This window comes from Buteo buteo, chromosome 22 (genome assembly GCF_964188355.1).
Source record: "Buteo buteo chromosome 22, bButBut1.hap1.1, whole genome shotgun sequence".
Lineage (NCBI taxonomy): Eukaryota > Metazoa > Chordata > Aves > Accipitriformes > Accipitridae > Buteo > Buteo buteo.
This window is the reverse complement of record NC_134192.1, coordinates 3,669,014-3,695,541: the sequence shown is the minus strand read 5'-3', so window position 1 is coordinate 3,695,541 and position 26,528 is coordinate 3,669,014. Positions and strand designations below refer to the sequence as shown.

The window sequence follows — 26,528 nt, the reverse complement described above, 5'->3', positions numbered from 1 at the left end:
TTGGGAGTCTGGGAGCCCAGGAATAAACAGGCCCGGTACCTGCGCACTGGCTCCAGGAGCAGATCAGTGAGAAGGCAAAAGCAGAGACAGGTTCTCGGCACTGCCTTCTGCCACGTACCAGCCAGCAGAACTAAGCCAGCACGAGAAGTGACACTATTTGTTACTAGCGTGACCCAGAAGCTAATTCCTAACCCGTTCCTTGCACAGAGCATGGGGGAAACAGGGAGAGTGAGTGCTGCGTCTGGTGCAGTTTACTCAGGGTCATGTCTAAAGGCATGTCAGATGGCAATATGAACAGCAGAAGAGCCCTAGGCCAACAGGATCTGTTGTTCCAGAAGGAGCCCAGCTGTTTTATGCAGTTACTGAAGCTGGCTGCCAAATCTCTTTACATGCTGATGATGCTGAGATCAGGAATGAGTCTCCACACAGTTGCCATGGGTGCGAGTCAGGTGGCTGTGGCTCAGGCATTTTTGTATTTCTGATTTACCTAGAACCCAGGGCAGGATCATCCACTCCACGATGGTGGGAGGTGGTCCCTGCATGTGAAGGTCAGTCCTGACAATGTGCTGCGATGCCAGCAGGAGCATGAAGAGGAAGGTTAGGTAAGAGCCAGTGTGGCAGATAAACTTTATAAATGGCTTTTTAATGAACAGTCCCAGCCTGCTCTTCGGTGCAATCAGATATGCCACGGATAGCACAGGAAATAGCAGTCCAATGGTGACACAGGTCAAGAGTTTTACTGCCCAGTGTTTCCGCCTCCATCCTGGAAAACCGTCATACCAAAGTGTTGCTAGTAGCTGCTGGCAGTTTGGCTGAGCAACAAACTGAGGAGGAAAAAAAAAAGATTATTACTGACTGGTACTTCATGTGCACTCCCCCTCAAATATGTGTTAGAGCCCACAGAGACCCTCAGATTAACTTTGGGGCTGGCTATGGGGTGGAAAAGCATATTTTGGAGACAGAGGGAAGAAAGGAGGGAGATTTCGCTCTTATTTTTCTACATAGGATTTAAGATTTCTTCTATGAGTTTTTTTCTATTTGAAGCATCCTTATATAGATCAGTTACCACATATGAAGCCTCGTGCAAAAGTGATACAACAAAAATTACTACAAGCTTTTTCTCTTCCCATGTGTTTCTCTTTCAGCATGTTTCTTTTCAGAATGTTTCAGGTTTCAACTGCCTCAAACAATTCACTGTCAGCATCTTAAAGAAGTGACTAAAAGATGAGAGAAGAGGGAAAAGGTGTGAAGCTCTGAGAGTCTGTGTGTGAGAGAGGGAGAGAGAACGTCTCCAGAAGTGTGTGGGGTGCTGCACGTGGTTTTGTGCAAGGAGGCCAGCATATGTGTGTGTGGGATGGGCTAGGCATGAGACAGCATGCAGTAATGTAAAGTTCAGCCAGGTGACATCTGTTGGGAAGCAGGACAGCATATTTGTAAATCTGCCTCACTATTAAGGAAGAGAGCAGTTGTAAAATATAAGAGATTAAGCAGATGCAAAAAGAAATCTTTGATCACAGTACCAAAAGTGACACTTGAAAGTTTACTTTCACTCTGCAAAAAATAGCATTACGATGGTGATTTATTGCATCTCAGTGACTCCATACCAGACATGCTCAGGTTGCAACTACTTCAGGCTGTTCTAATATCTAATAGCATTTGGAATGTCAAACTTAAGCCATGATATTTCTGGTCTATGCCAGAAGACTTTATGTTCCTGTCATACCTGGACAGCCCCATGGTTTTCAAAACTTTTCAGACCCATAGCTAGAGATGTCTGCAAGCCCCAGACAATTGTGGTTTTCTTCACAGATTTGATTTCTAATCCATCTTAATGAAGTTATACTTCTGATCTACTAAATTCATATTTCTCACTGGGCTCTGCAAGTTCAAAAGCAAATCTCAACTATTGTTCTAAGGATGCTTGTTATACTTATTTTGCTGTAATTAAACCAGAAAAACTGTCTTCGCATGGATACAGTTATCGATAAACATACTCCTGTAGCAATATAACTACATCTATGATTAGACACAGCTATATCAGAAAGAATCACACTTCCAGTGGACACAATAGTACTAGCAGCATTTATCAAGGAGAAGAGACCTCTTATAAAGGAGACTCAAAGTAGTGACTAACCTGAAGATGACAGTACTGTTTATTACACTTGGTTCTTCTATATTTAAAAGGGATCTCTGGGAGGCATGTAGTGCCACCAAACTCTTCTTCCCCTCCCCCGAGAAGATTTTTTCAGGCAAAGCACTCTTTCACCGCTACAATTTAAACCAGCTCTTGGAAGGACTATGCCATGGTAGCAACAGCACTGGCTTCTGAATACAAGAGTCTTACTGTTTTATCACCCCAAATGGGTATGATTTTTCAACCCTGGCAGAAGCCTCTATGTAGACACTACTGCACTCAGTGTAGACATGGCCTAGGCTAATACTGAATCAGCCATCACATGTGCATTTATGAGACAGATACACGGCTCCTCTCATCATGTCTGAAGATACCTAGGACTTCCTGTAGGTCTTAGTCGCCAGGAGATCAGATTTGGTGTGAAAGAGACAATTTCTTAATAAAAGCTTTAGCACACACCCATATCTTTTAAATATTCATTCACTGCCAAAACTGCCCAATATTGTGAGGACTTTTTATGTGCAGTTCTTGGAGTGCTCTATACAAGCAGAGCACTATCACTGCCATGTTCAAAATGACTAAACCAAGGTCAAGCGAAAGGAAAAATTAGTTGCTCGGTCTGATAAAGTAATTAATTTCTGTAGGTATTTTTAGATTTTGTGAATATATTTTATATGCTATAACAGGCTGTTTATATCAGAATCAGACCATTTTTGGACTGAATAGTTCAAATATATGGACTGACCAAAATTAGTATTGAAAATAAGATCTCCAAGAAGAATATCTGGCATTTATAAAGCTGGATGTTTATGTGTTATTATTATAATAAACATGACTGCTGCATCTAACATACAAGTGACACCGTGCTCTAGAGAGCATGAGAAAAGAAAATCAGAAATGCATTTGATTTGGAATCAACCTACATGTGCATGCAGCAGAAACTGGGTGATAGCTGATATGGTGATGATCTCCAGAAAAAGCCAAGACCTGTTGCCTGTAACAATCAGAAAATATTACTGTAAAATTCCAAGTCTGGGACAGTGATGAAAGAAACAATTCTACAGAAACTGAAAAAACATCAAGCACTGGTTGTTGTTTGGTTGGTTGGTTTTTAATCTATGATTTCAGAAGGGTTATGTCTAAAAGCTAGAAGAAATGGAAGGTTATACTGCTAACACTGCTATATTTTCTCATTTAAGATCACAAACAGGAGCTGTGCCCAGATGTGTTCTGTGATAATTTACATGGTAATAGATGCTGCTGTTTCTCTGAGATGAGGTACAACTCTTTTTTTTTTTTTTTTTAGGGGGAAAATGTATAAACACATTTTCTCTTTATCACATATGATAGAAAGCTCTAAGGGAGGATAAAACTGTTTTTCCCTCGAGTCAAAGTCAGAGTCATTTGAGAAATCAAATGACTATATGTTCCCCTGGTTGCTGTGCAACTTGCGAGCATCTTAAAAGTGCCTCTTCTCTGCCTAATAGCTCATTTCTAAAATCTGCTTTCTGTGTTGTATCTGATAGTTCTTCAAATGGAGAGAAATTCACACATCATGAAAGAGCAGCTTTAAAGACCAGCCTGGCAAAAAGGAATGGAAATGGAAAAAGCCATTAAATTTTCCAATCAAGCCCATTCCTACCTCACTGAAAATGGCCTAAGGGAAATTTAAGCACACCACAGAAAGAAACTCGCCCTAATGTCACAAACCATCAAATGTTGTCTTTATTAAAGGTAAGGCTAAGCACTTATTTTTTGTAGAGTAGGCTTTTATTAACTTGTATTAGTCCAACTTACTAATCACAGATTTAAAATTAGTAAATACTGCAGCTTAGATCTCAAGTAGTGCAAGGGCTACAGCTGGCTGAAAAACAGAATTTCCAGTGTGCAGAAACACTGGAATTCTGAATTGTGTTGAAGAACTCAACTAAGCCCTCGGTGTGCTGCCTAAAGAGACAATTGCTTTTCAGTAACTTTGTGTTAACTTGAAAGAATACAGAAACTAGCTATTGCCCTAAGTAGTCCTGTGAATGTCAGGCTCATCTTTGCTTCTAGGTGTTGTTACCTAGACTAAACCATCAAATTCATTGACTAGACAAAACCATTGAATGCTCAACTCATTAAAGACTGTCTAGGATTCATACTGCTAAATCAATGCACATAAAATATAAAAACATGAAAAAGCTCAGCTTTAGCCCTTTTAGGTGTGAAGTAGCCTGGAACTGTAATAATATCGTGGAACTTCTGTTATCATCCATAATTTCAAATTTATTCATAAAGTTAAGGAAACAATCTTATTTCTACTTTGCAAATAGACAGAACTGAGATCTGGAAAAGCAAGTTGCCTTCTCCAACACTACTTATGCCAAGGCCTTTCCTGAGTACAAGTTCAATTTCCATGTAAGTAGGGTCCCAAATACATTTTTTCACCTTCTTGCAAAGCCTTTCATTTACCATAGACAGAAATAGCGCATGTGTATATCATAGTCTTTTATCATTTCACATTAACATACCATATGTGACAGGATTTGGTATCAGTTGAAGCTTCTACACAGTGAAAAGGAGAGATTGTGGTAATTTAAAAAACTGCGTATTGTCCCAGTTTTGTAGATGGTCCAGAATCAGAGGCAGATGTACTGTGCCAGAAGCTCTCTATTTGTTTAAGAAGATGAGCATATGACTTGCAAACAGTGTATTTCTCCAATACATAACACGCATGGTATCGAGCATTTTTTTCAAGGACTGCTGCATTATAGGAGCCTCCAATCTCTATTACAAATGGCAGCACAAAACATCATCCCATAGACATGATGGAGAATGTTCTGACAGCTGCATTAGTGAAAAGAAATGCTTCCAAAAGGTGGCATTTATAATCAGTTCAGCTAATGTATGAACTAAACATTCAATGCTATGAAGCCTGTGGTAGTGCTAGCATAACATTGTCCAGGATTGTCCCTACCTGTAGACAAAGCCTGTAGATGTATTTCTGGGGGAGGTAAGCCAAAGAGCAAGCTCCTCCTCCATTACCTGTTGAGCAGAACCTGTCCCTAGCTGAAGATGCAGTTCACTTAATGACGAGGAGATAAGATGCAACTCAGAATACCTTCTTGTGAGGACAATGCCACTGTGTCACCAGTGGGCAAGATGCTCAGTCTCCTGGCTTCTGAAAATGGGGATAAGTATCTTTGCCTTTCCAAGAAGTGAGATCAGCAACTTCAGTCATGGTTGGGAAGCACTTTCAGGATAGAGACTACTGCAATACAAAGTCTTTTATGTTCTCTCTTTCTTCTTTCAGTCTTGCCAGGGTCTTTGTGTAACATTTGGCTTGCAGCTGGATTGTGCTATTAGAGAATTTCATTTTCAATGTTCATCATGCTCATTGTCACCTGATCCTCTACCAAGGGGAAAATTTTTAAGGGAAAAAAACAGCTGCTGGATGGAGTGTCTTTTTCTTAATATCTAATCTTTACTGATATTTTTATGTCACCTAAATTCTACTTCTCAGGATTTAAATGCTTTCTGCATGCTGTGCCATTAATATAAATATCAAACACTGAAATTATGTTCTACCCCCCCCTCCCCTTATCTATGGGGAAATCCCTTATCTCTCATAGTCATAAGTAATTTAGGATCAGACACAGATGGGCTGAGATGTGAATGCCTCAGGGAGCAACTGAAATAGCTCCCTGATAGACATCACAGGGGCTGAGCACAGTATCTCTCTGCATTTATTCTGATTATCATCGTGACGGCTGCCAACAGGCTCTTCTGTTTGGAGTTTGTTGGAGTTCTTTTCTGTACTCTTGCTGTGGATGGTGATAGTGAATGCTCTTCATAGATGAATAAGCACTAATTTGTAACTGCAGAGCCCTGTGTTAATAAGCAGGACCGAGTTCTTCTATCAGTCAGCTACATCAGCTCCCAATGAGGTTACCACTGAGAGCCAAATGTGGCATGGGAGCCATGAAATTAACTTTAGTTCCCGTTTGACACTCATTTCAATAGGTTAGATCTCACCAACAGCACTGTATCCCACAGTATCTAAAACATGGCAGCTGAATACCTGCAAGGTTACTGTGTTTGGGGGTATTATTACATGCTGCTGCCCTCTATAATTAAAGCTATTTTGGCTTTGGAAAGGCAGATTTTCACATGAACTAAGCTAGATTTTGCAGTCTATGTGACAATCGGGCAATTGCAGTGTCTGATGTAGTAGCATAAGTATATATTTTAGCAAGATCTGCAAAGAATGTAGATTTCCTGTGAATCCAATTCTATCATGAAAAGGATAAATGCCATTGCCCTTCTCCACTCAGTAGAAAGCCCTGTCCCATCCTGCAGAGGTACTACCTTGCACCCCCTCTCTGGCAGATTGAAGGGAGATGTCTCTGAAGACACATCTCCCCCCTGTGCTGGTGAGCACGGTGTGGCCGGGCAGGGCTGGGAGCAGCAGGTCTATGGTCCTCTTCATCCCAGGTTGCTAGCAAGGGTGACCTACCCAGGCACAGAAGTACCTACCCCATACACACCAATACAACTGCAGATGGACTGGGGAGAGCACAGCCTTTCATACTTGAACTTTCAGAATCAGTTGGCTAGAATTTCTTTCCTCCCATGAAGATACAGGAAACTCCTACACTGTCAGTCCTACCACAGGCTTGGGTTTATCAATCAATGCCAAACCCACAAAGCTCAATACACACTGTCCAATAGCCCAAACATGCTGTAACACTTGGCACAATGTTAGCAGGCATATGGATCACACTCTGCAATAAAGTGATCCTCTTTACTCCAACTTCAGGAACATGAAATGGCGTGCAAAGAAATGAACTTTTAAAATCCCATCTTCCTCCTGCACTCCCAAATCCTGCAGATGCCCCTGCTCAGAAGCAAGTAGCACAATGCACCTCCAGTGCAACAGGCAAACCACTCTGCCTCCATCTCGTACCAAGGACAGGATCTTCTGAGGAAGAAAGGAAGTGTGGTTGTTGTATCAGTTTGATTGCTCTTAAAGGAAATTACAGTGGGCAATACTCAAAGAGCTACATTTCTAAACTAGCCCAAGACAAGCAAGAAACTATCTGTGGCCTAATTTGATGTCTGCTGCAGAGAGCCAGTAAGCCCTATGCGATCAGATATTCTACATAAGAAATACCAGCCTCCACAAGTTTGCAGTGTTACAAACAGTGAGATGAATAAGAAAATTCTTTTTTGTAGCACATTTCTTTTTAAAGTTCAACCTTGTTAATAACTGCAAAGTTATTTACATTCTGCTGCTGAAGTGTGAGCTGCAGAGGGTAAACACCTAATGGTTGTTCATCCTGTTAATTAAGTACTTTCTGCAAGAGGAAAAAAAAAAAAGAAGAAATGAGACAAAGAAGTTGGAGGGGAGGCTGTGTAACTTGGGGAAAAGGGACTACAACTCAACATTCCTCATCAGGCACTGCCAAGAAATAATATTTTTTCTCAGGAAAATATAGGATGAATATCCTATAAAAAACACAGCTGCTACTCACATGCCTGTTACTACTAACAGTGAAGCACTGATGCAAATCCAAATGGCAGTCATTCCTGCCATTAAGATCACTAGCTGAGCTGGAAGAGTCCTTCAAGAAAACCAGGTGCTACCCAAATTGCTCAATCCCTCTGCTGGTGAATACAACAAACTCCAGATCCTCCACAGATGAACATATGGCCTCAAATTATACCAAATTTTGTCTAATCTGTTCTTAAAATATTGTAAGTGATGATGACACATGAATTATAACTAAAGGTCTCCTGTCCATAACATCTCTTGATGGTAGCAGACATGAACTCAGCTTAAGCAGTAGCAACTGGAAATTCACCAGTGATGTATATGCTGGCAAAAGAAAAGACTGAATAACATCTGAAAGCCTGCTACAGTTCCATCAAAATTCATAGTTTTCACAAATTTATGTTGGATTGGCTTAAATATTTAAATAAAAGAGGTCCCACATATTCTAGGACAATGGCAGAGGCTTGCAAACCCTGGGTACGTACCCATGGAAGAAGCAATTAACAAAGTATTTAAGCTTGAAATTAAATCCATCTCTACTCAGAGTGCTTAAATGTGTGTTTAGCTATAGGTTTATATTTGTGGTTTGTGTCAGCAGGATTTAAGTGAAGGTATAAATTCTGCAGTGAAAAAGGGGAAGCTGCTGAACAGTGCTTCTGGGGGCCAACCTCTGTTAGCAAACACCCCACCAGAACACGGTTCCTCTAGCTCAGACCTTGCACAAAGAGTCTAGACGTAAGCAAAACTTTTCAGCATTTATTTTAGCAGACAGCAGACTACAGTTGATAAATAAATTCCTGTAGGATGTATTTCAGCAAACATGCCAGGATACAGTTCTGTTACAAAGATTAAGCAGGTATAGACTGGGTTTCCAAAGGCAGAGTCCTGTAGTACAAGCAAGTGCTGAATATGAGCGATATACCTGAGAGAGTCAGTTAATTCACAACACACTAACTGGTTTTCAAGAGCTGAACAGGGGATATCAGACATATTCTACAGAAGCACTGAAAAAACACTCAGGCTAAAAACTGTTTAGAGACAAATCTTGCAGAGTTTCCTAAGCCCTCTTGCAGGCAGCACTTCAAGAGTTACAGATCTTGCAAATGAACACTGGGAGCTCTCACAGGCTTTAGCTGAAGTGGAGAAGGTATTGACTTTTAAGTAAAAGGCTGTGTTTATTCTCCCTCGTGAATTTCTAACATTTACATTAAATAAGTGATAAGTAAAGCAAACATGAGAATTTTAAAAGTCATTCACAAGTATTTTTAAATGCGTATCTACTTTACCCTACTAGTGTTAATAAAAAGTTCTAAAAATATTTTTCATCTGCTTCCTTTCTGACCTGAGAAATACCTACACTGAAACTATGTTTCTTTTTTCTTTCTACCTTACCTTCTCCTGAATGAGTAAATTTACTCCAATATCCAGGAAAAGAACAGACCAGCATTCTATAAACACTTCTCACATTCTTGGGAGCCTCTAAAGGCTACCTCTGCTTCTGAGTAATATCACCATTGTAGGGTGAGGAGGACCTATGCTTTGCTGAAGGATGTTTACTCAGCCAGCTGGGGTTTGTAGAGAAAGAATAAGAACACAAAAATGCAGTCACAGCTTTTAAATGCCATTCTGCAAAAGATATCAGTTTGGGGGGGGTTATGATTAACCCATCTATCCATCTCACTTTTCTTGGAGTGAAGAACTATGAGGTAACTGTGTTCTCAATCATGAGACACCTAAAATGGCTTGTCTGGATGATGATGGATCTGATGTATACATTAAGAGGTGTAAGAGGAGTGGAATCTCAGTTCTTTTCTCTATAGAGTTTCATAACTCTCTTCACTAAGCTACAGAAGTAAAGCTGAAATTCACAGAAATCAGGTAAGTAACAACGACCACTTCTATATCCAAAAGCGAGAATCCACAGCAATATTTTTTCCATAGAGTTTATTATTTCAGGGTATCACTCAAAATGAAGTATGAAATAAACATGATATACTCTTCACTACTGATGTAAAGCTGACTCTGAAAGGCACTCTAGACTTCTAGATGCAGTAAGACTCAACACTTGGCTTATACAACATACAAGGCATCACTTCTTTCCAGTTTCTGTTGTCTATAGAAAGCCAATCAATCACGTCCTGTACTTCAACTTTGGCTTCCCAAGCCTCTTCTCTTGCTGGCAAGAAGACTGATGGGATACATGAAGTTAAGGGAACTGACAAACTCACTAAATCATTCTTGAATGTTCTTAAAACAGTGCCAATCCCTTTAGCTTTCAACATATTTCCTGTCTTTGTCTGAGAGATCATTTAAGTTGGAGGCACGAGACACCAAAAATGACTTAAAGAATGATCCAGGCATTTACTGCCTTCTACACATTACGCTAACACAAGCAGAGTCCTTGTCCTTGACTGACATACCGGTCTTATGTTGTTTTTTCAAATTTGTGCATGGCGAGATTAGTCAGAGATGATTTTGCTGTCAACAGAGAGTCTTCTGCAGTTCTGTTCTGTGACAGCTGCAATATGTGGCTAACCTTCATCAAGTTAGAACATTTTGGTGTTACGTGAATAATATACCAAATAATACTGTTTCCTCAAATAAACATTCAAGTCCACTTTGTCAAACTGATGAACCATCAGTTCTCTGAATATTTCTTCTTCTTCCAAGTTTGAAGGGAAGTTACACTTAAATGTCACTTGTCCTAATTTTTGTAACACAATGCCCTGTATGGGTTAAATTTCCATGCTAATTTCCAAAACTGAACAAATAGATCTGGCAACTGTACAAACCTATAGAATAGGGGCTCCAAGATATGCACCACTCACCCTGCTGCCCCACCAGCAATCAGCAGGAAAGACTGTTTTAAGGGTGCAAATGCAGATAAGTCTCCCCACCTGCCACCCCAAAGTCCTGCTTCTGAGACTGCTGATAAGAGCTCTGTTAGTACCACATGCATGGAAGATTTTGTAATGTGGTCATCTGCCTGCTGGGATTGAGTTTGAGAAAAAACAGCTTCATTTAGCATAGGCCACTGTTCACACATCAGATGGTAACTTTGCTGCATACAAGAATGAATGAATGAATGCTGTTGGAAAATGAAAGGTGACAGTTGGACATTCAGTGCTTTTGAAATCCCTAAACTTACATTCAGGTTTGTGGTGTAGGACAGATCTGGACCTAGCATAACCACACCATTCCTCACCATCTAATACCTAAGGGATACAGATGTTCCAGGTCACTAAAAAGGAAAAAAGCTTCCACAAGGAGCAGCTCTGCTTCCTCCATCTAGTCCTAATAAAGATCTTTTCACGATGCGGTATGATTTCATTCTAGAAACCTGAAAGTAAAAGCCTGTTTATTAATCTTCTGAGTTCTGCAGGGTCACCAAAAAGCTAGCTTTTTTATTGTGCCTTTAAAGAGCACAATACAAGTACTCAGCCCTGTATCATTATACCTCCAGGCAGTGTGGCAAGAAAACAGACAAATTCATGTGAGAATAACTTAGCACTGCCTTGCAAGCAAAGAAAGATCTGTGGCTATCCATCAAGATACCTGAATGGCTTTCAAAACAGGTAAACAAGGTGCTGTAGATGAGCTTTGATTTTTGCAGACCTCACATTTCATTTTTCATGCATCTCTGATATTTTTAAAAGCTCTTTTTATACACTAACTGAAGTGCCCTTAGAAATTTGCCAGGTTTATGCATACTCCCTGGAGAATGATGCTGTGCGTCTAACTGCAGCCACACAGTTGACAAGAGTCAAGACACAGCTGAAAAATATGTGGCATGGCAGGAATGATTATTCATGCACTTCAGTACTGTATCTCAGGAGGTACTTGTCTATGTAAATGTCTTGGAAAAAAGGAACTAGAACTTTTGAAGCTTCATCCTGAGGAGAAAACAGCAAAGAGCACTGTTTTTAAATTAGAAAAGCAAACAATTCTACTTCTCTCCTTTCCTGTCATTGATTCGAGTACAGTGAGTAAGAGAGGCTAAGGTTAAGGTTTCTGAGAGTGAATTTAATGCACTCCTTTGATCTAGTTCGGTGAAAGTGCTAAGCAATATAGTCATAGGTAAAATAAATTTTTTTCTGAGTGCCTTGCATTGTGTGCATTTCTTACAGACATATAAACTAAACCGGCACAGCCATTTGCAACTACCAGTACCAGAAAAATGCAAAGCACTAAAAAACCACTACTGTGGTGTTTCACTTCATTTTGAAGATGTGAATGACCTGTGATGGAGAGCAGGAAAGCAGGAATAGGCTGAATGTATTTTGCTATTCTTGTGGCTTAGCAGAATGTTATATACAAGGAGAAATCTCCCCTTTTAGACCTGTTTCACTGCTAGACTATGGTTGCTTTACATTATTTTGGCAATGTAAAAAAACCTTAAAGGACATAAAAATTATATTTGCATCCTGCCTATGCTCTGATTCTCTAATACAGCAATGGTACACTGTAGATACAACTGTGCTTTATGTGACTGGCAAGATCCTAAGAGATGACTTTTCCCCATCTTTTCTTAGAAATGCAAACAAATTAACAAATGCAGAGCTAATTTGGTGCCAGAACAGCATAGTGAAGATTGATCCTCAACAGCTGAGCTGTGCCTTTTCGTATTAAGTCTTCAGCATCTTTCTCCTTCCAAAATTAGTCATGAATAAAAAAATGAGAAAAGTAATAATATGAAGACAAATGCCATATACTACAGAGCATTTAGGAAATGCCTGCTTGTCTCTTAGACCATGAATTGCTGTGATCCTGCAAAAATAATTTCTTTCAGAAGTGGACTGAGAAAACTGATGTGTGTGTGCTGGACTGAACTTGTGTTTCACAGTATACTAGAGCTGTCCTCATTTTTTTCTAATATTTTGTCACTGTGATGCAAATAGTGATCACAATTATTACGTCCTTCCTATCTTCTAAAGAAATGATCAGGGCCCTTTTGTAATTTGAAACTGAGGACACAACCATTCTATACCTAAGATGGAGAGGGAGCTTGTGAACATTGCACAGCATGGTTTTAACATTTACTACCATAAAATATACTACAAAGCTACCTTAGGGCATATTTTAATCTTTCCTGTATAATTGAAATTTTTCCTTCTGTGTGAACAGTGATTTACCTTCCAGGATATATGGTCTTATTAAAAACAAATATGGAAAGCAAGAAATTTCTTCTCCCATTGTTTTGGCCCTCCTCCAAAGGAAAAAGGTTGTCTTCCTCATGAGCGACCCATTTGTCAGTTTATAAAATACTTAACACATGTAATGTTTGGGAGTAATCAAAACTTGTATCTCCCAGGCTTTTTTGTTGGAAAAAAAGAATGGGAGATTTTTCTACCCTTGTAAACATGAAACCCGTATCTATGTCATGAGGCAGAAATGCACTGGCAGTGAGATTTACCTGGGGATGCAGACTGAGGTAGAGCCTTTGTGATGAGGGCGGTATTCCCCTGGAGGTACGACTGAACTGAAGTGGTTCCCCTTGCTAATCCAGCCATCGTCCAGGTTGCTCACTGTGAAGACTGAGGCACTCAGGCCAGATCAAAAGATGAAGTTGTGTATACCATGAATATGTCTACTAGATTCAGTGCAAAGAACACAGATTTGTGTCTGTGGTGGGGCTGATGATTGCTAATTGTTTGCTAAAACTCAACGTATAAAATCAGATTTTTCTCCAGCAGCCAGGTGCCAAAAGATGCAGCTAATTCAGCAGCGGAATTTCAAAATGCCTCAGCAAGATAAGTGTCTAATCTCCAACAGGATTTAGGCACTTAACCAGATTACACGCTGTTTAAAAACTTATTGCCTACTTACCTGCATATTTAGCAGCCTAACTAGCTTTAAAAAGCTCTCCTCCAAGGCCCCAGTTTGGAGCAAGAACTGCCCATAGATGTCTAGCTTTTCCCATCAGGATTTTTTTCAGTCCTGTACATTCACTGTTGAAGATCATCAACCTGCACTAGAAATTTGAATGCTGTTACTTTTCTGTACCTGGAACAAACCAGCATTTACTCTTCAGTACAGAAGTGTGATGGGGGGAAAAAAAAAGGCACAGTGGGTTCATCTGAAATGCCTTGGAGACAAGAACACTGAAAAATGTGTCTGGTGAAGAGTACTGTTGAATTCCCAGATCACTCACTCCGGTACCAAGAAAAAGTAACTTTAAGATCTACTCCCTACCCAGAACACACAGTACTGCCCCTCCATGCAAAGGCAACGATCTCTTTACCAATTTCTTCTTAACAGCACCTCTAGAAAGAATCTTAAAGTTGAACGTATCTGCCCGAATAAGCTGAAATGGCATCATTTCATGTTTTGGGGAAAATTTTGAGGTTTATTTCACTCAAAAAGAAAAAAGCTGCAGAAAATTTGTCTAGCAATTAGTCTAAAATCTATGTGAGATTACACATTCTTTACGCTGAATACAAAGAAATAACAACTGCAGTAACAATTTACAGCCCCAGAAAATAACTAAGGTCCACTTTGGATTTTTGTCTTAGGTTACTAGATATTTGACTTGTAACTTTGTCAATGTTGAGATATAAAAAGCTTCTCCATTCAATCCAATCCCATTTAATATTAAGACATAAAAAGCTTCAGTGGAACAAGATGATCTACTTTTAAAAAGTCTGCTGTTTCTCTCTGCAGAACTGTCTTTCACAAAACCAAACTTGTTTTTATTTTCCTTCCCGTCCCCACAAAAATTCTCTCAGTCTGATACTCTTCAATCATGATTAAAAGGCATTTCTCAGTGTCTCCCTGACAAATGTTCCTACTCATTTTTTTCAGAAGCTGGCAATGACATTTGTACCTTGCTTGGTGTTTTGTATTGGACTAATTTACCAATTTAAGAAAACCACTGCAATATCTTGTTGCATACAAACACCATCCTGCAGGACGCATCAGGTATTTGTGAATAACTGGGTAGGATGAGGGCGTTCAGTAGTGCTGGTTTCCCAAACTCATTCATTTTGTTCCTGCCCATCAGTATTCTACCTGGAAACAGCACTGACTTAGCTGGCAACATAGAGCATACTTGCTATCATTTATATGCTGGAACTGTCATGAATATGTCACAAAACATGGAATTTGTCCATATGCTTGGAATTCAGTCAAATATGCCTAAAAAAAAGAGCTAAGAACTGTCAAGCAAGCAAGCAAAGATTAAAAATTTGTTACTTTAAATAAAAGAGCTTCAGGACTGTTCAGCACTACATTTCAAATATACCAAACTCCTTCAGACTTGCAGTTTCTTAATGCAAACACAAGATAAGGGTAGCCACAGATTTATGCTTGGATGTCAGTAGTGAGCCTGAACTGTGACGAGATGTCAAAATCAGCAGTGATCTACACACAGCAGTGCCAATAGTATCCTGGCTGCTGAAGGGTGTATGTGGGTGCAGCATCTGTGGCTATCAGGCCAGTAAAAAAAACAGAAGTAGAGTTTCTCACCCTTCCTAGATTCAAGGAACATTTGACCTGATACATTGTATTACCTTTCTCCAGACCAATTCTTCACTACTTGTTGGTGTCCCTAAAGCACTTAGGGCATTACCTAACCCTGTCAGCTACAGTAAAACACACAACCTGACATGAAGCCAGTGAGCCTTGCTGACACTTCCCTGGAGAAGCCCAGTAAGAGCAGTAAGTGACCATGTCCTAGATCCCAGAAAGCTTGAGGCTTCAGCTCCAGCCTGTTGCATCAAGGGGCTAGTACTCAGGAGGCATAACAGACCAAAGAGAAGAAAGGACGGTCTGTATCTTTCACTTCTTGACTGTTGTACCTCGGACGACTTGAGCAGCCATTACAGGAGGTGGAATGTATCATATCAGGCTGTCCTCATCTGGGTCAATGCATAAAACAAAGTGTCAGATGTGGGGAAGACAGTGAAAAGAGTAATGTGGCAGGCTTTTCCGCCACTTCTGTCACCCTCCAGACTCTCCAGAAGAATGTGATAGATACTGCAATTCAGTTCCTTAACCAAGCAAGCTAAATTCCTCCTTCAGATAACCTGGAACATTACTGGCCAACAGTAATACATCATCTACTAAATTCTGTCCAGGTTTGGAAAGAGAAAGAAAATCCAGAGCCAACTAATGAAACTGTTGTCAGCATTCTCCATAGGTTCATGGCCTTTATTGAATCAACTTATAAATCTCTGGATTTGCAGGGCTTCTGAAAGGCTCTGTGCCCTTTAGCTGAAGTATGTCTTTCCTTTCTGGTACTATGGGCAGGAGTTTGAATTTCTGGGAATTGCTTCTCAGTTCCTAAAACACAGACGAATCAAGGGGCAAGAATCAACCTGAGGTGTCTCAGGTGTGAAGAAGTATTTGCATGACATAATCCACTTCCTAGCACCTCACAAGCATTTTCACCTAACAAAATTGCTGGCAGCATGCAGACCTGGGACAGTGAGAGTGTTGTCGAGCTCTCTTTTGCTGCTGTTGTTTCTCTGGCCCTTATGAGTTAGTGTTGAATGGGTGCTAGGAAGTGTTTGGTGGCTGGAGGAAGTGAATTCTGCATTATGTTATTTCCTGCAGTCAAGACTTTCATGAGCCAGGCAACCCCTTCTAGCTTTTGGTTCCTGTATAAAAGCAGCTACTGGGAAAAGCTCTCAGAGCTAACAAACCTGGAAATCTCTGAAGGCTGTTCTTTGCAGGGGGATGGGTTACAATGAAATGGGATTGAAGTATCTTTGAAACAGAAAGTGTCAGTGACACAGAAGCCATAACCCACTGCAGCAAGTCCCAGTCCTGTTGCCCTCAACTGTCATCAGATTCACGCTGTCACCAAGGTGCACTGAACCTCCTGGTTTGTGAGTAACTCATTTGCACGTGGTTCTCCACTCAATCCAAACTCACCCCTGCTGGCTCTCAGCAACGCGGAACAAACCCATGGAGACTAGAGAAATGAATCATTTTACCCAATACATGAAGCCTTCACACACATTTGCATTTGGATGACTCTTACCTCTTTCTGGTGATACTTTATTGCTACCTTTAGCTTTGCCAAATCATGACATTTTTGGGGATCCAGCTCCTCACTTTGATCATCTCTGTGATTGAGAATGATCTCCAATTCTCGGGAACTCCGTGCTTGATCCAAAAGGTCCTTAGCAAAACGCTTGCACTGCTGTGAAAGCTCTTCATATTCAGCCTTGAACTCATTTTCCACTTTGCTGAGCTCCTTCAGCTCCCAGCCCAGTCGGAAGGCCGTCAAGATGGGGTCCTCACTTGATAAGGCAATCAACGAAGGGCTGGCTAAGGCTTTGTAGATGTTCAGCCTTGACCTGGAATGCCTTAGGCTGTCCACCTCCGAACTGGAGACACATTCCACACAGTTGCATCTGATCTGGTGTGGGCGTGGAATTGTTACCCGTCTTTGGACAAGCAGTTTGATGATTTCATAGTTGTTGGTGTGAGCCGCCAGCATTATTGGGGTGATATCTGGAGTGAATTCTGAAAACTGGGTGTCCATCATCAAGGTTGGAACCTATATAAAGGGATAAACCATAGTCATATTTCATGCGGAACAGCAGAAATCAGATGTCCCTTCTTCATACTTTCGAAGTGATGTCATAACAAAACAGACTTTCTATAACACCCTCTGTTCTTTAAATCCTATTGTAACCATGCACACACACACACTGCTATTCTGGCAAAACCATCTTCCCTCAAATCATGCCTGTCTGCCTCCTGAGCAGGAACCTGTGACCATTCATTCAGCTCCCAGTCTGGTGTAAAAGTCAGTCATATCCCCATCTGAATGCTTTATATGTGAACCTGTTCTGAAATGGGTATTGGTTCATATACCAAATGGTGGACTTCTGCAGGAAAAAAGGAAGACAAAAGGCCCAGGTAATTACACAAAAAGAAAGAAAGTCTAGAAAAGAGTGAACACTGAATAGATTTCCATAACTATCATCATTTGCATTAGCAGGCCAAGAACCTGCTCGTAGTAGGCCATACGAAAACCAAACCAAACATTGGTCTGCAGCTGAGCAAAGCTCTTCCTCACCTTTTCCCTACTGTTTTTATTTGAAAATACTTTTCAGTGGAAGGATACATTACATAACTGCCCTCAGAATAGATTTGGTTTTTTTTTTATAATGGGTTTGAAAAAATTTAAATGTAGAATTAATGAGCCATAGTCCACTACAAATAAGACACTCCAGGGTGTGCATTATTCAGCTACTGTTGCACTTCTCAAAAGATGAGCTTAATGCACACCCTGTTGTGTCTTATTACTATACACAGAGTGCAAAATTAGACCAAAATGCTCTTACATCCCAAGCACGCAGTATGTTCCCATTTGCAGCACAGGCAGCTCTCTTTGTTGTGTGTTAATCATTACTCAAGCATACTGTACTTCGTGTGCCCACCACTCTTGCCCTGGCAGTTGGCATCCTGCTGCTCAAGGGGTGATTGCTGGCTTTGGTGAACAGTAGGCCTGTTTCCCCTTGCAAATGCCAAAGGCGTTTCAGAGAAACTATTGTCAAAGAGTCCTAATGACAGGAAATATTACTCAGTATGTAAAAATCCAAAAGTAAAGCAGCAATAAAGTAGCATGAAGTAACTGGTTAGAAATCCTTCTGTAGGATATACCTAGGACTGGTTATGAGACAGTGAACCTCTAACCACGAGTCTGAGTTCCCTGTGAGTTAAGTGCCTCTAGCACTAAAGACTCCTGGGCTGCAGTTGATTGATAAATCTCTACACAACCCACCTGCGACAGCAGGACAGAGCCTGTTCATAGTACACAACACTCTCCCAAAGGTCGGCATCACACTGAGATGCAGGGTCATTTACTGGAGCAGGGCTCACTGGGTGGCTATGGGTATTTTCGGGTATAATACAAGTCTGCTACCCTGGATGCAGCACATGAGGAGTTGAATCTCTGGCAGCCTACAGACACCCAGGTGTAAAGAGGCTTTGCTAACAAGGCTGGTCCCTATAGAGGCAGCCAGGAGGGAGCCTATAAATATGGCTCACGGGAAAGAAGAGAGAATGGTAGTGAGGATTTGCTGTGGGTTGTGCAGGGCTTGGTGTCTCTTAGCAAGGTTGGATAAATGTATTTTAAGACATCTAGTAACAAACAGCTGAAAGCAGCTCTCTCTGTAAGGTCTTTGACTTTCTTTTCCTTTACTTAGCTCATTTAGGTAGTTTGTTAAATGTCAAGAGAAAGGTGTGGGTTTTTCTTTTTTCTCTCTCTTAGAAGCATTTTTTTAAAATCCCTGATGCTTGAATAATTGCATTTATCTTTCTTCCCCTCCTTTTTCAGTCAGTCACTGGCTGCTGTATTCACAGCCTCTGCCTCAAAGGAAGAACGCTTTCCCTCTCTATCACTCCTATTACTGTCAAGTTTAATCTTGTTTTCCTGTATGGAAGTTATTGTATCCAGGGTTGTGAAAAGGATTTTCAGCTTTACACAGATGAGGTATTCATGTTGCTCAGAATACGAAACGGGCACTTGCAGACAAGACAAGGTAGTAATGTTACAGGTGGGGATAGTGCTAATATTGTCTGCTCCTGTCTACTCCTGAGGTTTTCTAAATCTGGATCTAAGGCTATCAAAATGGTTGTCCCAAGGTTTGGGATCAAATTGGGGGTGTCCATCAAGTGATCTCTCATCCCTTATTCTGGCTCATATCACAAGCCCTCACCCCAAAAATGGAGCACTACTTCGTTAGGACTCGGGCAGCTGATGTGTGGAAGGCATGTTTTCCTAGGCAGTGTGCAGCACTTTTAATTAAGGGATAAGAAGTGAAATGGTGGTGCAGAGACAGAGAGGCTCCCTGGGGTCTGGGAGCAGATCAGTGTAAGGCCTCAAATCACAGGCGCTGAAGCTTATTTCTGATTATAGCTGAGCAGCAAAACAAACCAACAAAACACAGAACAGGAACAGTGTGAATGATGGCTGCAGTGGCCTCTCTCTTTTCTATGCCTGGCTGATCCAAAGACCATGCATTGGCTAAGAATTACATATCTTGTGGTGAATATTTTTGTTGTCTTCTTGCATAGTGTTTTGACAACCTGCATCTTAAACTGTCTTGTTTTAAAGATGGGGCTATGCAAAGCAAGCCTTTGCTCTGAAGGCTGTATTCTACATATTATCACTGGAGGGGCAGCAGAGATTACAACAATGCATTGTAATTGTTGATGTTCCTCCTGCACTATTCTGACAGGTTGAGTTCATGTTTAGATCAGCTTCTTCTATGTCTTGGGTTAACTTACAGTGATGGAAGCAGAAGAGGAATAAATTATTCTACCCCAAGGGCTCTGCTAAGCTCTTCCAAGGTTATTTTCATTAAGTGACCTGAATAACAAATTCTTTTCCATTAACCTCATCACCTGACACAAGCTGTTAGGCTGAGTCCTTCAAAACCTTATTGTCACTACTTGCACAGGAGCATGTGCCTTGTCTGTATTTCATCTTGGTAATGTTCACTTAAGAAATTAATGCTACAATTAACAAGTGACTGAATGCTTGTTACCATCTTCCTAGACTTAATCCTCATAAAAGCTGTCCCAACGTTTGGGATCAAATCTGGGGTATCCATCAAGTGATCTCTCATCCTTTATTCTGGCTCGTATCACAAGCCCTCACCCCAAAAATGGAGCACTACCTCATAAAGGTAGGTAGGCTGCTTACCACTGTACTGCTGCTTCTCTAAAAGATACTGCAGTGAGTGAAAAATCTTTATTTAAAAAAGGGGCGGGGGGAAGAAACAAGCTTAATTCATTAGAGGAGAAGAAAAGGGGAGGATTAGCTCACATAAAAGCACTGTTCAGTATAGCTAAGCTCTCCTCTGAACGGAAAAACAAGTTTTCCAGTAAATAGTGCACTGCTAGAAAGAACTTCCAGATAGGAAGACCAGGAATCTCTGCTTATGTTAGTAACTAGTACAGTATAAGAGGAGCAGAACTACAGAGCAACAAGAAACCCTGGCACTGAAGACCTGACAGCCTTGTTGTATAGGTCTTTTAGTTTTACTTTGGACTTAATCTAGTCTGGTATCTGAGTGCCTCTGAAGCACGTCCTCTGGTTTAGTATTGTGTAAAAGAAATCCAGCTCGGGTGCTCTGAGACTGCTCAGCAATGTGAATAAACCAAAGCGCGGTAAATGGGGAGGTTAAGGAGATACAGCTCAAAAGCATGCTCCTCAACCAAACTAAAAGACTAATATGAATCCATCTTTTGCCTTTTATGGACCATAGAAGCTAATATCCAGGTTTAAACACCAGCAGATTTCAAAGCAAGCTGTAGTGTTTCTACAGCATTTGTCATCTATCTATGCATATAAAAAAGGACAACTAGGTGAAAGAAAGATGTTCTGGAGCAAAGGGAACTTGCCAGTCAAGTGCAAAATCTTGAACTCCGAGGAAGTAGTCTGGCTCTGTCTAATGACTATTTGGGGGTGGTTTTCTGTTTCTATCTCTGAATCTTATGCTTTTCTGCCCCCTCTTTATTGACAGTCCTCACGATTATGGTGTGGTAACCCTATCAGACATTAGTCTCCCTTCATGTTCAGGTCTCTCCTCAGTGTTCACCTTTAGTGGTGCTCACAGCTACAGTCTCCACAGATAACCCTTTAGTGCTTCAGACCTGCACTGAAAAGAGAATACCTAGAAAGTAAAGCAAAGCCTAACCACAAAATTCTTTACTTTCTTAGTTTTGTTACTCTCTAATTGTAATCTTCTTGGGTCAGAGGCAGTCTAAATATGCATCCTGTCTGGCATTGAGAATGCTGCCACTTTTGCTTGAAAATAACTAGTAATACTTTTACCTGTTACAGGTGGAATTGCCCCATTTCGAAGCCATCTCCATTCCATAAACTAGCACCTCACCTGGACTGGTGTAATAAATTGTAAGTATAACCATGATAAACTGTAAATATATTAATCTGCATTATTTTCAGCTTGCATAACTTTTTGATACAACTATATGTTATAAAAGATGTTCTAATTGCCAAAACAACATTTTACTAAACAAAACAAACTCATGCAACATCACTGGAAAACTTCAAATGTAACACTTATGGACATGGAAGCTTGGGTAACTTATTGAGCAAGGATTTCCTATTTCTAGTTTGGTTTTCTGCATGCAGCCCTATGGGGGAAGTGCATATGCCATCCACAAGTCCAGTAACAGGCACAGCCGATTTCTGTCATTCCAAAAAGAAGATGTTGTACTACATCAATTTAGTGTGAGACTCAGTGGTCAGAAGAAGCTTTAGCAGTGACTGTGATTTTGTTCAGAATCGCAGTTCTGTGGTACTTCTAGCTGCAGCTCTATAAATAGAGCATGAGAGACGGAGTCAGTGTTGCTAGACTGCAGATCAGCCATGTTACCAGCAAAAGGGTCTTGAAAAAAATACATATTGTAACTGGCACGACCAATTGAATCCTGCTCCTTGCTGAAACCCATAAACAAATTCTTTCACTGACAGAACCCCATGGGCATTTATTTTCTTATGTGGGACTCTGGAAAAATGTTACATCCTTCTGTAGATTTAAGCATTCATTTTAGGTGATGCAATGGCACAGGTTTCAATAACTGAATATCTTAAGCATTCATTTTAGGTGATGCAGTAGTGCAGGTTTCAATAACTGAGTATCTTAATCAGAGACGCCTTGAGAGACATCTTGCATCAGAGTGATGACAGTATCTATATTAATAGGGAGGTTGGTTTTTCTCTAAAGAGCAACTAATTGTCTGAAATGATGTAATTTGGTTAATGAAATATAATGAACAACACAAACTGATAACAAAAGTAATGTACTTTACGGGCTTTTGTGCTGGTTATGAACAAGTTTGTAACTCTAGCAAAGAGCACATGTGGTTATAGATGTACTTTTGGGCAAGCTCTCCTGTTGTTACTGAAGTATTCCAGTGATTTCAATACAGCTGTCCCAGAATATCCAGCTGAAGAAAAGGCTCCTTCTGGTCTAAAATCTGCTCAGTGACTTACATGCCTGTAAAGCCAAATAAAGTCTCTGCCCCTCAGACTGATACTGCAAAACACAGAAAATTAGTACCTTTTAGTGCCTTGTGGCAAGCCAAATGCTGATACAGGGTTACCAGATGGTACATATTAACACTGAAATAGGTATGTCTGAATAAAAAATAGCATGATATAATGCATTACTACTGAAATAATGTGAAAAATTAGGTTTGTGATACCTGTATAACCAAACATTTTTCTCTGCAACCAATAAACAAAAGCAAAATACAGATAAATCTGCTCTAGATTCTTTAAGTTTTAATTTGGCTTCTTATCCATGTGTTTAAAAATGGAGGTAGACCCAAGGGATTAGTTTTCAGAGCTAAACTAAAACCTAGTGCATTTGACAGTGGCAGAACTGCATCAGAGCTGCTTGTGTTCAGCCATGTGTTTAGGAAATGCAGCACAGCCAGAAAGATTGTCAAAAGATGTCACCATTTGTGGTTGATGCTACATAATAACTTCTCTTTTGTGGGGATTAAAAAAGAGGAATCCAGAGAGAAACCTTCAGAAGGAAAGGATTTTGTAAATATGCATTCAAATGGCCTATGGCAACTTATTCCAGATAGAGCACTCTCCTCTAAGCCACTCTCCCTTTCTCATGCGGATGGAGGAAATAAGCTGAGGCACTTGATGCTGAAATGAAGAAAGAGTGCAGTCAGCATGGAGTTCATTCTCCAAGTCACAGAGGGATGCTGTTAAAGAGTTAGCTTGTGTTTGAACCTCTTGTATTTAAATGAAGTGCAGTCTTGAGGTCTGCTTTGCCCTGAATTTCTGTGTCTTGGTTCAGCGAAGAACTACTGAATCCAGCAGGAAGAGGGGCTAGCAAGTGCCTAGTGTTGTTTAGAGAAGACAGACCAGTGTTGTGCCGTGAGCAATTGCACCCCCTCCTGGTTATGACTTCTCATCTGTGTAAGAATGGCTGAGAAGTTCATTGTAGTCACACCTTACATGTTATGTCATGTTATATCTATGACATGACCAACTATCAAATGGATCTTGGTTTCATCATACACTTATGTAGCCTGGGGCTAGCTGAATGATGACACTTGTCCAGTTAAAACAAACGAGGGACAAACGTTTGGGACTGTTACAAATCCAGACATTAATGAACCTGCTAGAGAAAAAGTGGCATAACTGACATCAGAACCTGGCTCACAGCATATTATGGACCTACCAAAGCCTTGCCAAAATGCAGAGATTCCCTGGCTGCTTGTTAGATCTGTTTCTTAAGACCTTCTGATACCAACACAGGTGTAAGCCTACTATTGCTGACATGACAGTAAATTGAATTGTCTCCTCAAGTGTGGATAGGCAGACTAGTTCATACATGCCTGAAGCTGGGTTTTTTCCCCATTTGGAAACATAAAATGCTGTTTGTTCATTTTTTCACCTTTCTTCATTGCCATTTCAAGAGTTACTCTGTGACAGAAGCAGCTGTTTTCAGTAAAAATAAAGATTAAACCCTAACAATTTTTAATGTTGTTTTTAAGCTTGGGAATGAATTTTGTTAAAGAGCATACTTAATCCAGTCCTGTAAATTTCTTAGCTACACTAAAGGCCTTGGAATGTCGCTGCACCTTGGATATTTTTTCATTTTACGCATAAGCTTTCCCCTGACCTCAAGCATGCTGAAACAAAGACAGTCCATGGTTAGCTGGAAATTTGCAGGCTCTGTATTCAAGGTAATCTTTGTTTTAATATGGCTACTCTTTTTCTAGTATTTTCCAGGATTTATTCTGGGAGGGAAGAGTTGTCCAGCTTTCTAATTCATTTTATCTGGTCTCTGTATTTTCTATTCTTAGTGGTTACAGGGACAAGATGTACTAATATAGGCTAATAATCATGCTATCTATAGCCTTTTATGTCATCTTTGTACATAAAATATCCCTATTTCCTGTAATTTATTACTCTGTGCGGATGAGAGATGTTTCATTAAGTTTAGGTGAGGTAATATGTTGCTAATAGGGCTTGAAAAGGGAGGGCTTTTTGCTTGGGAGAGGTGGGGTTGTGTTCCTATTCAATCACATTCCTCAAAAAAAAAATAAAAAAGGAAAGAATCAGATTTGATCATAAGACAACATCACAGAGAGGAGTGAGTAACTGCATCTGGTGCCAGCCCAGCGCTGTCTGATGTTGCACAGAACACATCTTGATGCTCACAAACCAGGAGGCTGCGTTTCTCCCCATTTTGACTATTGAGCTGTGCTTTTGGCATTGTTATTATACCAATCAAGAAGACACTGTGGCTTCCAAAAAGACCCCAGAGTTTGCGATAGCAAAGAAATGACAATCTAGACAGGTGGCAGGGTCTCACATGAGAATAAAATCTGTGTGGTTTTGATCCTCCTTTATCACCACTTAAGCAGTGACTTTCTTTGTTATTTCTAATGCTAGGCAGTTCAAAACATCTAGCTAATGATATGCCCCTCATGCTTCACAGACTGGCTGTAACTCATCATCTGTCTGCCTGAAGAGTATTTAAGTGGAGCACACAAGCCCTCTCGCACTGCCATGAATTAAGTACCAATGATGCATGTGACCCTGAGCCTCTTGCAGGCTTGAGCAGTTTTCCAACATGTTCTCCCAAGGCAATGACAGAGCACAGACCTTGGATTACAGTGTTCCCTTGCTGTAAACAATGTGGAGACCAGCAGGGAGAATATTGTTCTCAGTCAATGCGTTTTTGATCCATCTACCCCACCACCCCCAACCAAAAGACTGCCCAGCACAGGGATAAACGAGCCATAAAGGTGCCATTCTACTCTGCAAACCCAAGCACAGCTTTATTTAACAGCCAGATAAGGACTAGCGAACTCCTACTAAACCACCCTGCAGTTCTTTATAGATCCCAAAGCTTTGTTTTGGAGGAGCCTGTAATTTGCTATGTTCAATTTCCCCGTACAAAGAAGCTTCCCTCGGAAAATGTGTTGCAACTATTGTACCAGGCAGACTCTCCTGCATATTTCTATCAGTGAATCTGGATAGCCATGTCAAAAGCCCCTTCTGAGTTTCAGAAGCCATACAGATTAGAAGCAAACCCACACGTTGTGCAATGTCAGGGGGCTGATGTAAGGAAGCAGCTAATGCTGTAATTGGGGCTTAGGAGCAACTCACCACTTAGGTGGTGAGTAAACTAGGCATATTCATGGATGCTGGGTAGGTAATGAAATACATTTTTTTGAAACTTAACACCTCAATCAACAGATCTATAGAGAGACCTAAAGTTTACTTGTGTAGGAACACAAACAGGATTTTTTTTCCCTACAAAGAGTTTGTTACAGGCAGTCTATCCAGCTGAAACCCATGCACCCATCACTCCTGACTGAAAATACACCGTACAGCGTGCCAAACACAGGCAAGTGCTAAGATCATTCCCACAAATTAATAAAGATAATTCCCTGGGAAGCATCTCATATAACAGTGCATACCTGACCACCACCTGTCTATACGTTAACTTTCAAGCATGACATGTTTGTGCATGCTGTGATGCTGCTCTTAGCCTGACCTCACCAGCTCTCCTAGGAACTAATAACAGACTTTATGTTCGCCCAGGAGAAGCAGCCAGTGACTTACTTGCCACTGTCAGATGTCTGGTAGCTGGCACTGCGGCCTGTGAGCCCTAGCCCTGATGCCACTCATTAGGTCTATGTGATGTATCACCCGAGTTCTTCGTTTTGCCTCACACCTCCTTCTCGTAGATTTAAGACTATTTGGGGAGGAAGGCAGTGGGGAGGGAGGAGAGAAATTCCCAGTTAAATGTAATCATTAACTGAAGTGGTCTTTGATTTCTCTGTTGTTTAGTTTAATTAGATGGAATTCATTTCGAAGGCAGACGCCAA

At 40.7% G+C, this 26,528-nt stretch overlaps 1 protein-coding gene across 1 annotated transcript in view; it reads right to left on the bottom strand.

The window, feature by feature from the left end:
* The window catches only part of TRPC5 (transient receptor potential cation channel subfamily C member 5), a 65,688-nt gene that overhangs the window by 31,432 nt on the left and 7,728 nt on the right, over positions 1-26,528 (bottom strand). Inside the window, exons 2-3 of the mRNA XM_075053724.1 lie at positions 16,654-17,175; positions 488-824 (exon numbers count right to left, since the gene is read on the bottom strand). Coding sequence (XP_074909825.1) covers positions 488-824; positions 16,654-17,175 — 859 coding nt within the window. The remainder of the gene's footprint in view (positions 1-487; positions 825-16,653; positions 17,176-26,528) is intronic.